This window comes from Rhipicephalus sanguineus, chromosome 11, assembly GCF_013339695.2.
Source record: "Rhipicephalus sanguineus isolate Rsan-2018 chromosome 11, BIME_Rsan_1.4, whole genome shotgun sequence".
NCBI classification, from domain to species: Eukaryota; Metazoa; Arthropoda; class Arachnida; order Ixodida; family Ixodidae; genus Rhipicephalus; species Rhipicephalus sanguineus.
The window spans coordinates 49,243,211-49,256,238 of record NC_051186.1 but is presented as its reverse complement, the minus strand read 5'-3'; the positions used below and the strand labels follow the sequence as shown (position 1 = coordinate 49,256,238).

The window sequence follows — 13,028 nt, the reverse complement described above, 5'->3', positions numbered from 1 at the left end:
GTGTGAGAAGCGGTTCTTGTTACTGCACGGAAAATAATTGCGACCTAAATTGGGAAAACGTAGCTCTAGCGATATAGTATGTATCATCTTTGGGGAGGTCAGCTTATGGGAGTACTTGGCAGGGCCTCTTCTTTGTGGTATGCATTAAAATATTAAAAGGGACAAGGAGCGGGGGGGGGGGGGGAGGGGTCAAGACATGTAGATTCAATCCTCCTTCTTTACGTGCAAGTGCAACTGACAGCTGACTACAGAGTGCTGCTAGTACGTCATGAGTTGCTGTCCCCACCTGATTTAGACCTACGTCACGCTGTGTTTACACGTCACTGTGAGACCGCCACATCGATATCAAAAACGAAAGTGGTCATTTAAGGAAGCGCTATTAAACATATATTCCGTGCGTTCCGAGACACTACGATACTCTTTTTAGTGTTTCCGACACCGCTGCTTTTATTTAGAGCAACAATACGGACTTTTATAAAATTCGTGTCAGGTCTCCTTTAAGTTGTATGCGAGTATAGATTCGAACAAGTGCGGTGGTTGTCCCCACGTTCCCGCAGGCGGCGGTGGCATCAAGATGGCTGCGACAGTGACGAGTGCTGCCGGCAGCTCACCTATCGCCGCCGCGACGCCCAGTAAGAGCGCGGCCCGTCGCACGGTCGCCGACCCAGAGGCTGATTCGACCGGCGGTTCGACGGCCACTTCCCGAAGCCTAGTGCGACGTATCCTGTGGCCCTTCGGCACAGACGCGCCCGCCGGCAAGAGCACCGCACCCCGATGGCGGCCACCTGGTGAGTAAATTGGAAGGACAATGTAGCCCAAGTACACTGTTATTGCCAACACAACGCGTTGGTCCTGTCGTCTGGTTGTCAATCCGTAATGCTTTTTAGCGCAAAACGACAATGCAAGACAGGCGAAAGGAGAAAGCGCTTAGTCCTATCGTCTGTCTTGTGTTGTTGTCGTTTTGCGCTGAAAAGCGCTATGGATACATTGTTGCCTTCCTGATATCATATTCTGATGTCTAAATCACAAGAATGCGAATGCGGGGGGGGGGGTTGTCATGGGAGCAGCCACCTCCTAATCATGTAAGGGGGGCGCCGAATCAGCCCATAAGTTTGCTTTGTTGGACCTGTCCCGTCATTGTTTGAAGGGCAGGGTTATGGCCAAGCAGGCTCTTGAAGATAATGGCACCCTAGGATCCTTCATGTTGCATTCGGAGAACTGCTTGCCTCCCAACTTTACCCCGGTATTGCCGGGGACCAAAGGCAGCTCGTGGTGCGAAGCACATTGTCGTAATAATTTTATTTTTGTATCCATTACGAAGTTTGTTTTTGTGAGGACTCGACCAACGCGTGAGGTGGGAGCCCCTGCGGTGAACCTGAAAGAAAAAAGCGTACATGCCCCTGCTTTTTTTCCCCCACTGTGCGCATTAACGGTTACTGACATCGGCGGCGGCGGACAACTACGCCACCAAAATCGGGTGTTTTTGTGACCTCATAACAGCTTTCGCTATACAAGTACAAAGTACGGGCCGTCAGGACTGCTCTATCGGATTTTTTTTTTTCAGCGGCGTGCCTGAACGTGAGCGTGGTGCCTTGCGACTTCGAGTCGTTCCGCGAGCGGGCCTTCTACGTGGCCGAGTCCTCGTACGGCGGCTTCTTCTGCGCCGAGTGGCTGCAGCACACGCACTGCCCCGTCAACGAGGACAGATTCAGCATCTACAGCCACTGCGACTCCAAGTGCAAGGGTATCTTGTCATACTGCTACGTGCGCTTATTCCTTTCTTAAGGCCAAAGCCTTAGATGAGTCGTCAAACACGAAAAGTGACCGTCGGCGTCAACGCGAGTTCTGGCAAAAAAAAAAAAAAAAACATGTGTTGACGTCATCATGACGTCACAGGTCTCCAATATTTGCGACCTCACATGGTGACATCATTACGTGACGCATCGGCGCTTGGTTAAAGGTGTGCCGATCCAGGAGGCAGTGCAAAACCACATTGGGGGCAGAAAAGCTTTCGGAGGAGGTAGGGGGGATCAATACAATCCACTGGGAAGAACAAGAAGATCGCTGTCACCTTTAAGTCGTCTTAGGCAGTGCGTAAAGGCTCGTTCACACCTGCGACGAACACCGGTCGCACGACCATTTGCGACTGGCGATCAAATAGCGATCAAATAGATCAATGGCGATCAAGGCGACGGGTGTTCGCATCTGCGAGTCACATATACCCGTCGCCACACAGAATTCGCCTTATGTCATTGCCATTGCCCCCTAGACTAAGCTGACGTCCTGTTCCTGCGCATCTGATTGGTTCAGAGGTGGGCGACTGCAGTCGTGCGACTGACAAATCGAGCAGCGAGCGACTGATCCAAAGCAGTCTACCAAAGCGGCCATTTAATTGAGAACATTTGCTGCCAGTCGCTTTGCTACTAACATGGTCATGCGACCTGGGCTAGTCGCAGATGTGAACGAGGCTTAAGAGCTGGTCTCTTAAGGATGAGTTGGTCTTGGGCAACTCGACCAACTTTCCCAAGCATATAGCCTAACCCTCGTATTCTAGAACGTCCCGTCACTGAAACGCTTAACCTTGTCTTGAGAAAGTCGATGGTAGCGCTTTCTCTAGGCAGAACAAGTCACTGCGTATCAGAGATAATCTGCAGCGATGTTTGAGAAGCGCGGCGTCATTTTCAGTCGAGCAGCGGCGCTGTGTCCAACTCGGTCAAGGGAAAGACGAACTTCGAGTCGAGGCTTGTTGAGAACACGGGGGTAAAGCAACATCTGTACAAGCATTTGGTGCCTTGTAAGAACGCAGGATCATCTTTACTGTTGGCCTTGTTGTCTGGGTAATATTGATCTGAACTGCATGCAAGCATTTGTATTCCGATGAGTTGAAAGGCGAGACCACGTGCCTTCTTCGCCAACGCAGCCGCCTCGGGACACAAGTGCGACGAGCCCCGGTTCCGGCTGTGCACCACGGACGACAAGGTGTACCAGTTCTACTACAGCCAGGGCAAGTGCCACCGCCTGGACAACGACGAGACGGGCTGCCTGGTCGGCAGGAACCGCTTCGAGAACGAGGACGCCTGCAACCAGGCGTGCGGTGGTGGGTAGACACGTACAGTGGGCGGTACCTCGCTTCTCCGCAGAATGAAGAATAATGGCGTCGTGGGTACTTCACCTACTTCGCAAAATTACGATCATTTATGGCGTAGTGCGTACCTTACAACTGTGCTCGCAGTAGTCGCCCCGAGATAGTTTACAACGGCATCTAGAAAGGCCGATTCTCCAGCTTTGACTGTGCTGCGTATTTCCCGCAGGATTGGCTTGTTTTTTTTCCCCGTTTTTAATGTCCGAAAGCGCCCTTTAGTTTTCGATTGTAACAACCAAGCGCTTTATTCATTCAAGCGGCATCGAAGTACACCTTTTTCACAAGAGTTGAGAGGGTGGGAAACGGTAGTTGTTCCGGCTTTTATATTTCGAAAATGAAGGAAGCCGTCGTCCTCGGGTGGGGACGCATGGTTAAGACAGACAGTTTTGCTATTGTTAGTATCGAATATAATATGACATGATTAACAGCATAAAGGGGACAAGGACGACAAGCGGGAACACGGGACGCGTCATAGCGTCCAGGGTGTCGATCGGAACGAAAACCGAAAACGAAAAACGAAAAAAACGATATTTTCGACCGGAACGAAAACGTAACCGACACTTTATATATTATTTCGTTCCGGAGTGAAACCGAAAATTTTTCAATCGTTTTTCGGTTCACGAAAAAACTTCCCAATCCGGAGCAACTGAGCTCATGCATTCTGAGCATGTCTCAGGGTACAGTATTAGCGCATACCTCAGGCAGGAATTCCAAAGCAAAGATATGTTGAAATTGTGCAAAAAACAAAAACAGTGGCAACCAGAGATGTTTATATTAACGCAAGTGGACTTTTGCGTGCCTGTCACGCAGGCCATCATAGAGAGGGCATTGTCGGCGCTGAAGTTTGTTACAGCAAAAGCTGTTATGAGATCACAACAGCTGATTTTGGCGCCATAGTTGTCCGCCGCCGCCGGTGTCCGTGACTGCTATCGCTGATATAAGAAAAAATTACAGATTTTTTAATAAGAAGAATCGCAGGATTGGAATTGAACTGCCCGGCCGTTCCCAGAGTGCGAATGGGCTGTTTTTTTCATTCCGAGGAATTGAAAGGAATGGAATTGCGGCAAGTTCTAATTCCCCGCAATGGAATTGAAATGGAATGTAGGCGCCCATTCCACAACGCTGCTTCCCACCCACTGCAAAGTGCTCAGCCATAATTCTTCATCGTCTTCAGCCACAGCACAAAGTTCACATAATGCCTTACATATGTGTAGCGTGTACCACGAGACTTCGAAGAATGACGGAAAATGGCATAGTGGGAACTTCTCCACTTCAGAAAAATTGGGATGCTTTATGGCGTAGTAGGTACTTTGCATGTGTACTTGTAATATTACCCCAAGAGACTCTCCAGCGAGCTCTACAAAGTCCGCTCTTCCAGCTTTTGTTGTGACTGTGCGGCGTGTTCCGCGCAGGCCTGGCGATCTTTTTATCAGAACACCGGTCTCGCACATCAGAGAGTACACTCAATGACGTGCTGCTTCTGAGATCGTGCTCACTCCCTTGACACAAAGCATTGAGCCTACTAAAAAATTCGTATTTGTCTTTCGAGAAAATAAATACTATGACTTTGAAATTAATACTGGTTTGTGCTAGTTGGTAGGAATTCGTGGTACAGTTACTTCCGTTCCTCCAAAGAGCGTGTTTTACCGTTGTCCCACTTTCCTAAGAGGAGGGCAAGTAACTACATGACAAATCCAATGTTCTTTGTGATTACCTCAACTTCAAATTTTTGAATAAAAAAAACGTTACGAACCGTTACGGAACATTTTTTTTTCGTTCCGGAACAGAAACGGAACGGAAATTTTTGCGGTGGAACGAAACTAAAACCGAAACGAAAAATATTTCGTTCCGACACCCTGATAGCGTCACAGGTCACCCAAATTTCTGGCGTCATATGATGACGTCATCACGTGACATCGTCGCTTTGTCGATGATATGCCGTTCCCGGAGGCACTTCAAAACCACGTTGGGTGCAGAAAGATTTAGGGGGGGGGGGGGAGGTGATCAGCACAATTGACTGAGAAGAAAAACAAGAATCTGGCTTTGGCCTTCTAGTCGTCTTAGGAAAATGCATAAGGGACCGCGTCACCTTTTCATTCAGATTTTCGCACGAACGTTCTCGTCGGTTTCACGACGCCTTACGAAACCTTAAAGGGACCCTGCAGCAATTTTCCAAGTAACCAATGAATGGCTTCATTAAAAGAGTTTATTGCCTCACAAATCGACCACCGCAAAAACTTGTAGAATCCGTCAAGTACGAGCGGAGTTAGAGATTTGTCGCACGCTGTAATTGCATTCTCTCTTCTCTCGTCCCGATGAGAGCGCTGGAAGCTAAGCAGGGAGGGATGGCGCGTGGGAAAGAAGTCACGTCACGCGCGAGTCATGACCTTGAGTACTTTTTTTTTCTTCGAACGCGCGGCTTACTTTCAGTGTCATCACAAACGCACACAGGCACGTGGCGGCCTCCCGCGGTGGCCCCAGTAACTATGCAGCCCACAATGCTCAAGTCAGCCAATGGCCGTGAAATTGGGTATCTGGCGCGGGCATGCGAATACATGGCATCATCCGTAGAGAGGAGAGGGAAGCGATTTTTGGCCGGCTTTGAGAAATAATCGTAAATTGTAGGCCGTGTACTGCGCTATGATATTTGGCTCGCGTGTTCTCAAGAGCCTGAACCGCCGATCGGCGGCGTTTTCTGACCATGCCGAAAAAGTGTTGCAGGGCCCCTTTAACTCTACGGTATCAAACGACGCGCAGACGAAGACACCCTGCAGAGCCGCTGTCGGGACGAGTGGGGCGTGTCGACGTGTGCGTTCGACCACCTGCGCTACCTCTACTACTACAACGCCGAGAATCAGGCGTGCGAGATGTACAACTTCTGCGGCCGCAGCTCCTTCCGCACGGTGCACGAGTGCGAGCGCCACTGCCTGCACGAGCAGCCGTCGCCGGCGCCCGCCGCTGACGCACCTGGCGAACCGAAGGCGGTGACGCGAAGGCGCGACGCCGAGGCTGGCGCTAACGGCAGGCCCGTTCGGGCGCCGCACGTCAGACGCCGGCGGCCGCACAAGACGGGCTGACGCGCACGCCTGGCGGCGCCCGAACGACGTTATCGTTCTTATCGTCGTCGTTCGTTACGATTTGTAATTTAAATAAAGCGGAGTAAAACGGGGCTGCTATCTATCTATCTATCTATCTATCTATCTATCTATCTATCTATCTATCTATCTATCTATCTATCTATCTATCTATCTATCTATCTATCTATCTATCTATCTATCTATCTATCTAGCTGCCTGCCTGCCTGCCTGCCTGCCTGTCTGTCTGTCTGTCTGTCTGTCTGTCTGTCTGTCTGTCTGTCTGTCTGTCTGTCTGTCTGTCTGTCTGTCTGTCTGTCTGTCTGTCTGTCTGTCTGTCTGTCTGTCTGTCTGCCTACATCGAAATGCGGCCGGGATTCGATCCGCGATCCTTATTATATTGCTAATACATTGAAGAGTGACATGTTTTGATGCTGAATACAAGTTCGTGCGCGATTATCTGTTGTGGTGATCGCATGTCGAAGGGTTTTGGAATTTTTGGATATCAATATTGCATGCACGCACACACTTCGTAAGGAAACTAAGATGCTGAGGTGTACAAAATTTAACTTACACCTCTTTAAGCGGCGTCTTTCATAATCTACAAAGGTTGTGATGTGAGCTTGTTGGCGATTCATCTGAACTATGATGTAACGCGAAACGACACTCGGGCACAAGGAGTTCTGTCTTCTGCCTTATGGTGTTAAGACCTCTTCAGGGATAAGAAGCAGCAACTAAGCAACCATTCACCTTGTAATTAACGTTCTTGGCCGCATTCATGTGGCGGCACACGCAACTGGGAGCCTATGCAATCATATCATAAGCTATGTCTTCCGCAAGTATTAAGTATTGTGCAATTCGATTCAGCGATCGGAGAACGTCAGATCACCGCAATTTAAGAGGCGTTGCGATTGAGAATATCCTTACGGCACTTCCTCATTCGTCTTTGAAGTTTCATTAGTCAGCGTTATACAATACCTCTTTTCATGCTGCTGTATTTTCATTTCCGCATCTCGTTTAGCGCTCCTTCGTTGCTACAACATTTGATTGGGGCGCGTCGTTTCGTGATGAGTTTGTCGGTTATCTCCAGATGAACAAAGCTCTAAGCTTTTATCGTCCTTAGTCACTAAGTACTCTGAAGCGATATACCAGCAGGGGCTTAGCCAGAATTTTCTTTTTCGATAGGGGGCGGAGGAGGAGGGGGGGAGAGGGTTCGAGTGATAGTGTCGAGTCACTGTCACTCGACACGTGTGAAATATAATGTTCATGTTAATATGAGGAAGGTTGGCGCTGCCATTTAGGCGTTTTTGGTAAGATCAAAGAGATCGCCGCTGTTAGGTCAGGCTTTAATGTTTCCATTTCCTGGAAACTGCGATATCTCAGTTTGAACTCATCGCTTAAGCTTTCATGACATCACTACGTGGAACCTATCTCTCCTTTTCATCTTTGTATTTTCACAGTTTGATTTCTACCAAGCTTCTTCTTAATTGATACTTTATATCATTTTGTGGTTGGAATACTTCTGTTGAACTACTCGGTTCTTGGCCATTCCTCCAGTCTGTACGCACCAGTAGCTTCTAGGCTCTAAATCTGCGAGTAAATTTATTTATTTATTTATTTATTTATTTATTTATTTATTTATTTATTTAAAATACGGCTATTCTCCTTACAGAGCGTAACAGTTGGGTAGTATAATATTTTTGTCGCACAAAATCAGAAAAAAGAGATGTAATTATGATAACATCAGTACATTAGTACGTCTACGTCCACACGTGGTTGTTTCAAGAGCAGGTGCCCCCCCCCCCCCCCTCGATCAAATCCGCCTAATTCACGTTCATTGCAAACAACGTATCCAAGGTCAATTGTCCTAATCGGCCGGGCTTTCTTGCCTCACACGTTCACTCGCGTCAAGGACCACACGCAAATGCAAAGCTATAGGCGCTCTCCTGACAGCTTTGATACGAAGGTGTTTGTACAATGACGCGATTGTAACCCCTTCTTATTTAACCCGGTGATGCTCTCGGGCTTTCACGTGGCCATACAGTCCGAGCAGCGTATTCCTGGATGAACAAGGACTACGGGCTGCCACAAAAGGGCTGCAGCGTCCGATTCTTACAGAATAGAAACTTCCCGTCGACCTCCTGACCTCCCTCCACGTGAGGATAAATAAAACAAACTCGGCAGGTGGTGGCAAATGTGTACCGTGGCGCCTCGACGTCGGCCGAGGAAGGTGTGAACATGAGACGCCTTCTTGATAATTTGGCTCGACTTCGAGGTGCCCGGAGCCAAACGACGCAGTGAAGTGTAGCCCTTTTGTTCACGCTTCAATGAGTGTCCGTCGAAGGCCGAGTTACGAGCGCGCTTTTTTTTCAATGGGCGTTGAAGGATTTCATTTTCAAACAGCTGCGAGGCTCTCCATCTCGTCGTGTTTGTAGACCTCCTCTTGAAGTCTTCTCTTTTTTCCGTTCACACCATCAACCGCTCTCTCTCTCTCTTTACCGCAGATGTTATCGCGAAGCCCTCGGGTGATACAATGTAAGTGGAGTGACCGTACGGCTTTTTGGAGTGAAAGCACTGCGTCAAAGGAATATCAACGTTCGCTTAAAAAAAGAAAAAGCATTTTCCTTTCTACGGGTAAATGAATCGGAGTCAAAGGAACGTCGACGCAAGAGTACAGTTTTGGCTTGAAATATGCGAGCACTACATTTGGCGAGGACAAGACAGAGAAGTGCTGTCCTGCCCCTGTCAAAAGCAGTGCTGGAATATTTGAAACAAGAATGTACCACCAACTAGCCCCGCAACGCGGTTTGTTCAGTACAGTTCTGAGGTATCCACGTTACGTTTAGTTAGACGTGCCAGTGGACAGAAACAAAAGTAGAAAGCTTTTCGTGAAGACGCAAAACAGCGACCAGGGTTCATAATGGTGTAGGCTCTGGGGTCTTCTGAGTGGCTAAGGCGGTCAAGGAATGTTACAGCGGCTGTAGGATCACCATTGAGTTTAATGTTCGGGTGTACCTCTTATGGCCGTCATTCCAAGAGAGAGAGAGAAATAGATTAAAAGGAAGAGGCAGGGAGGTTAACCTTGTAGTAATAACCGGTTTGCTACGCTGCACAGGGATGGCGAAATAAGGGTCGGAAATAGGACAGAGCGAGAGTGAGATAAAATAAAAAAGTCACAGTTTCGCGGCAACGGCGAAGCAATGAATGCGATAGCAATAAATTGAAATGTAACGCGAACAACGTGAACAAGCTCGAAATTTCCAGCGCGTCGCTCAAGCTCAAAGGACGCACGAAAAGAACACACACAGGACGAGCGCGAACTATCATGCGTCACAGCTCGACACTTGAAGCGCTCTGCTCACACATAAAGCAGGACTTACGAAACGAACGAACAGGTACACACAGGACGAGCGCGAACTAATTTGGAATGCGTGTGTTTGACACACACATACGTACACAGAGAAAGAGAGAGAGACGCACACACACGCGCGCACGCACACGCACACGAGGGACCTCAGTGCAGCGCGTAAGTTCAACGGAAAAACAAATACAAATAAGTTAGCGATGATCCGACGGTGGACTGGCAAGCACGTTTATATTGGTGGTGCTAATTAAGGTTTAAGAGAATCTTGTTTCGACATATTGCCGCGCTTAATATAAGCCTCGGTGCTTCTCGACTAAACCAGTCCTGCAGCTATTTCGCGCCAAAAATGCGTTTGATGCGCAGACTAGCAGCTCGAGAAAAGGTTTCCAAAGAAGTTGTGGAATTTTTGTTTCTGAAACGGAAGAGCTCTGTTGTAGAGAATGTACCATTCGGATTCAATAGCAGTGGCATGGCCCATTCGTGGAATCTTAGTGTCCTACGATGAAACAAACATTTGCTAAACAGAACACATAGCTGCTCTGTTCCTAAGCTACAGGTTGTTGCTCCTTAGTAGCCCGTACTTTATGTCGTCCGCATTATTTTCTAAACACATTTTAATGCGGAAGTCTAACACCTCTGTCGCGCGAGTGATTAAAAGTATTTGGAGAAAGAAGACTACTTCCAAAAAAAAGTCACAGTTTCGCCGCAACGGCGACGCAGTGAATGCGATAGCAACAAATTGGAATGTAACGCGAACAACGTAAACCAGTTCGAAATTTCCAGCGCGTCGCTCAAGCGCAGAGGACGCACGAAAAGAACACACACAGGACGAGCGCGAACTATCATGCGTCACAGCTCGACACTTGAAGCGCACTGCTCACACATAAAGCAGGACGTACGAAACGAACGAACAGGTACACACAGGACGAGCGCGAACTGTCACAGTTTTTACTTATTTCTGTTTGAACAGCGCGCTCCTTACGCAAACGCGGCCGCTGCAGCGAGCGAAGTCACCTTCGTACGCTCTGTGACTTCAGCGCGGACATCGCAGGGACAGCACAAGACAGACAACCCCCGCTCCACCCCTCCCCCCGCCTGCCCCCTTTCTTTCCTCGGATAAGAGCACGAATGCGACCACGCCATGTAGGGCGAACAGAAACGGCGTTCGCCGGAGCGGGGCGAGCTTGCCGACGCCTTTAAGTGCGCCCGTTGCGCTCCTAGCGCCATCTCGCTGGTAATGAAGAAACGCTTATAAGCGCCCGCCATCTCTAAGTGCTGCGGTAAAGGGTGTGTATATAACGCTCGCCGTTAGCCACCTGGACGATCTGCGCGTTGTGGCATAGTGGTTACAGCCACACGCTGCGGATCGAGAAGTCGCTGGTTCGATTCCGCGCTTCGGAAGCTTTTTTCGGAATTAATTTTCTTTGGGACTTTTATATATATTTACATACTTATACATATACGCAGCATGACGACGGCGACGGCAAAAACCAGCCGAGACTGCCAATATAATTGCTATCGCAATAAAACAAACAAAAAAAACATGGTTGATCCCTCCGTCATAGGAATCGGAATAACACGAAAGTAAAGCGTGCCCTTACAGAAGTAACTGAATGTTTACTCTACATTGATATAAGAGAGTTTGCACAATGTATATTGATGTCTGGCAGCTATAGCACCGTTTAACGTGGATGCACTCACTTTAATGATTGGTGGTACATCTCCACCCCGACAACTAACGTCCATGTTAAATGATTAAACAAACCGTTGTGGTAGCTGTAGTAGTTAACGGTGAAAGCGTAATCAGAGAACGAGGTGTGATGGCCAGAAGAGCGTCGCATATTGGACGCAGAACTTGGTCGCCATCTCGCGGCCTGTTAAAATGTGATTGAACACCACGGCTGCACGAGAGGGAAACGCAAAGCGCGTCGGGCCGCCCCGGTAGTCCGGCCGCGATTTTTCTCGGTGCGAGCACGTGAGCGGGGAACGCGGTGTTACCAGTGTTACAGCCAGGTGAGGCAGGCGCGCGTCACAGAGTTCTTTTTAGGGGCGAAGCTCCTTAAAGCGGCACCCGTTCGTCCCTCGTAGTTGTCGTAGTCGTAGTAGTGCGTAACCAGTCGTAACGCTAGTACCAGATCTTGACCTCCAAGGTGGTGCCGGTGGGAGATTTTTCCTGTGCGTTGTTGAACAATAAAAAATTCGCAGCGTGCGCGTTAACTAAAAGCCGAATTCTTCTGTCTCTCATTCCCCATTAGCAGCCACTGGCATGTACCAGTAGGAAACGTTAGTAGAAGTAGAAGTGTAAGTGTTAGCTAAAAGCCGACTTCTTCTGTCTCTCATTCCCATTAGCAGCCATTGTTTACCTCCAAGGTAGTGCCTGGTGAGATTTCTCCTGTGCGTGATTAAACAATAAAAATTTTGTTCAAAACGCCGTTGATTGATGAAATAAACCAACGAAAGACGCCAGATGTTTTCTAAAAGCAAAACGAAAGAACGCCGGATGTTTCTAAAGCAAAACTAAAAGACGCCAGCTGCTTAACGAAAGACGCCAGATGTTTTATAAAGCAATGGTTTTCTAAACAATGAAAATTCACAGCGTACATGTAAAATTAAAGTGAGCTGCAAGTCGTCATAACTCATCGGACCTTTAATATAAACGCGCCCGATCTCACGTCGGTGATGATGTACTGGGCAGAATTCACGGAAGATTCACGGTTTACCGATGAACTTCCGCAGCTTCGCCCACTCATCATCATTCACTCCGTGGATATGCTGTGATTTTTTTGGATTAGCGTGATGCTATGAGCGAGGCCAACGCTTTTACGACGCTTGCGCTAAGGTCGCCAGCTTGCGGTGTGTTAAGGCATTGACAAATTGAACTTCCATTGAAAACGCGGCGAATGGGACGGATGTGTAACGCGTTGCAGGTGCTATTCGCGGAGGCCACAGTAATGACGAATTACTTTACTTTACCACTCCCAGAGGGCAACACCACCCGGCCGACTGGGAGAGTGGTAGATATAAAAGGCGCGTTTGTAAAAAATGAGTCTGTGACCGTGGCGAAGTGCATAGCGTGCCCGGCATGTGTTGATGCGGACCCAGCGGTCGTGGGTTCGACGCCCGTTGACGGAGCTTTTTTTCTTTGCCATCTGATCGTGTAAATTTTTTCGACGTCATTTCCGTGACGGAAATACGTCACTGAAGTGTTGGTGGACCCCGGCATAAAACACTTTCGTGTTAAAAAATTCACGCATGCACACACATGCAGCACGTTCCTATCAGAGCCGTTCTGTTAGTCCGGTTGAACGCAGAAAGCTCAGTAGCGCCTGTACAGCCTTGTTCTGTGACGTTAAGTCCTGTCGGTGGCGTAGGATTCTTTCTTCCGAAAGAGTTCTGTCGTCCAATTTATCAAACGCGTTGTAAAGCGACTGTCTCTGAGAACAGTACT

The 13,028-nt window shown here is 48.5% G+C and overlaps 1 protein-coding gene across 1 annotated transcript; it reads left to right on the top strand.

Annotated features, from left to right (window-relative positions):
- The first annotated feature begins 565 nt into the window (after positions 1–565).
- Positions 566–6,219, top strand: LOC119375008 (uncharacterized). Its single transcript, XM_037645206.2, has 4 exons — positions 566–788; positions 1,565–1,744; positions 2,921–3,097; positions 5,900–6,219. The coding sequence occupies exons 1-4, from the start codon at positions 575–577 to the stop codon at positions 6,217–6,219; spliced, it is 891 nt and encodes a 296-aa protein (XP_037501134.2). The 5' UTR covers positions 566–574.
- Positions 6,220–13,028: the final 6,809 nt, after the last annotated feature.

Bases quoted from the DNA above. Each gene is read 5' to 3' on its own strand.
- LOC119375008 (XM_037645206.2), top strand. From the start codon at position 575: ATGGCTGCGACAGTGACGAGTGCTGCCGGCAGCTCACCTATCGCCGCC. The intron at 1,745-2,920 runs GTATCTTGTCAT...TCGCCAACGCAG, and splicing joins CTGCGACTCCAAGTGCAAGG to CCGCCTCGGGACACAAGTGC. The intron at 3,098-5,899 runs GTGGGTAGACAC...AACGACGCGCAG, and splicing joins CTGCAACCAGGCGTGCGGTG to ACGAAGACACCCTGCAGAGC.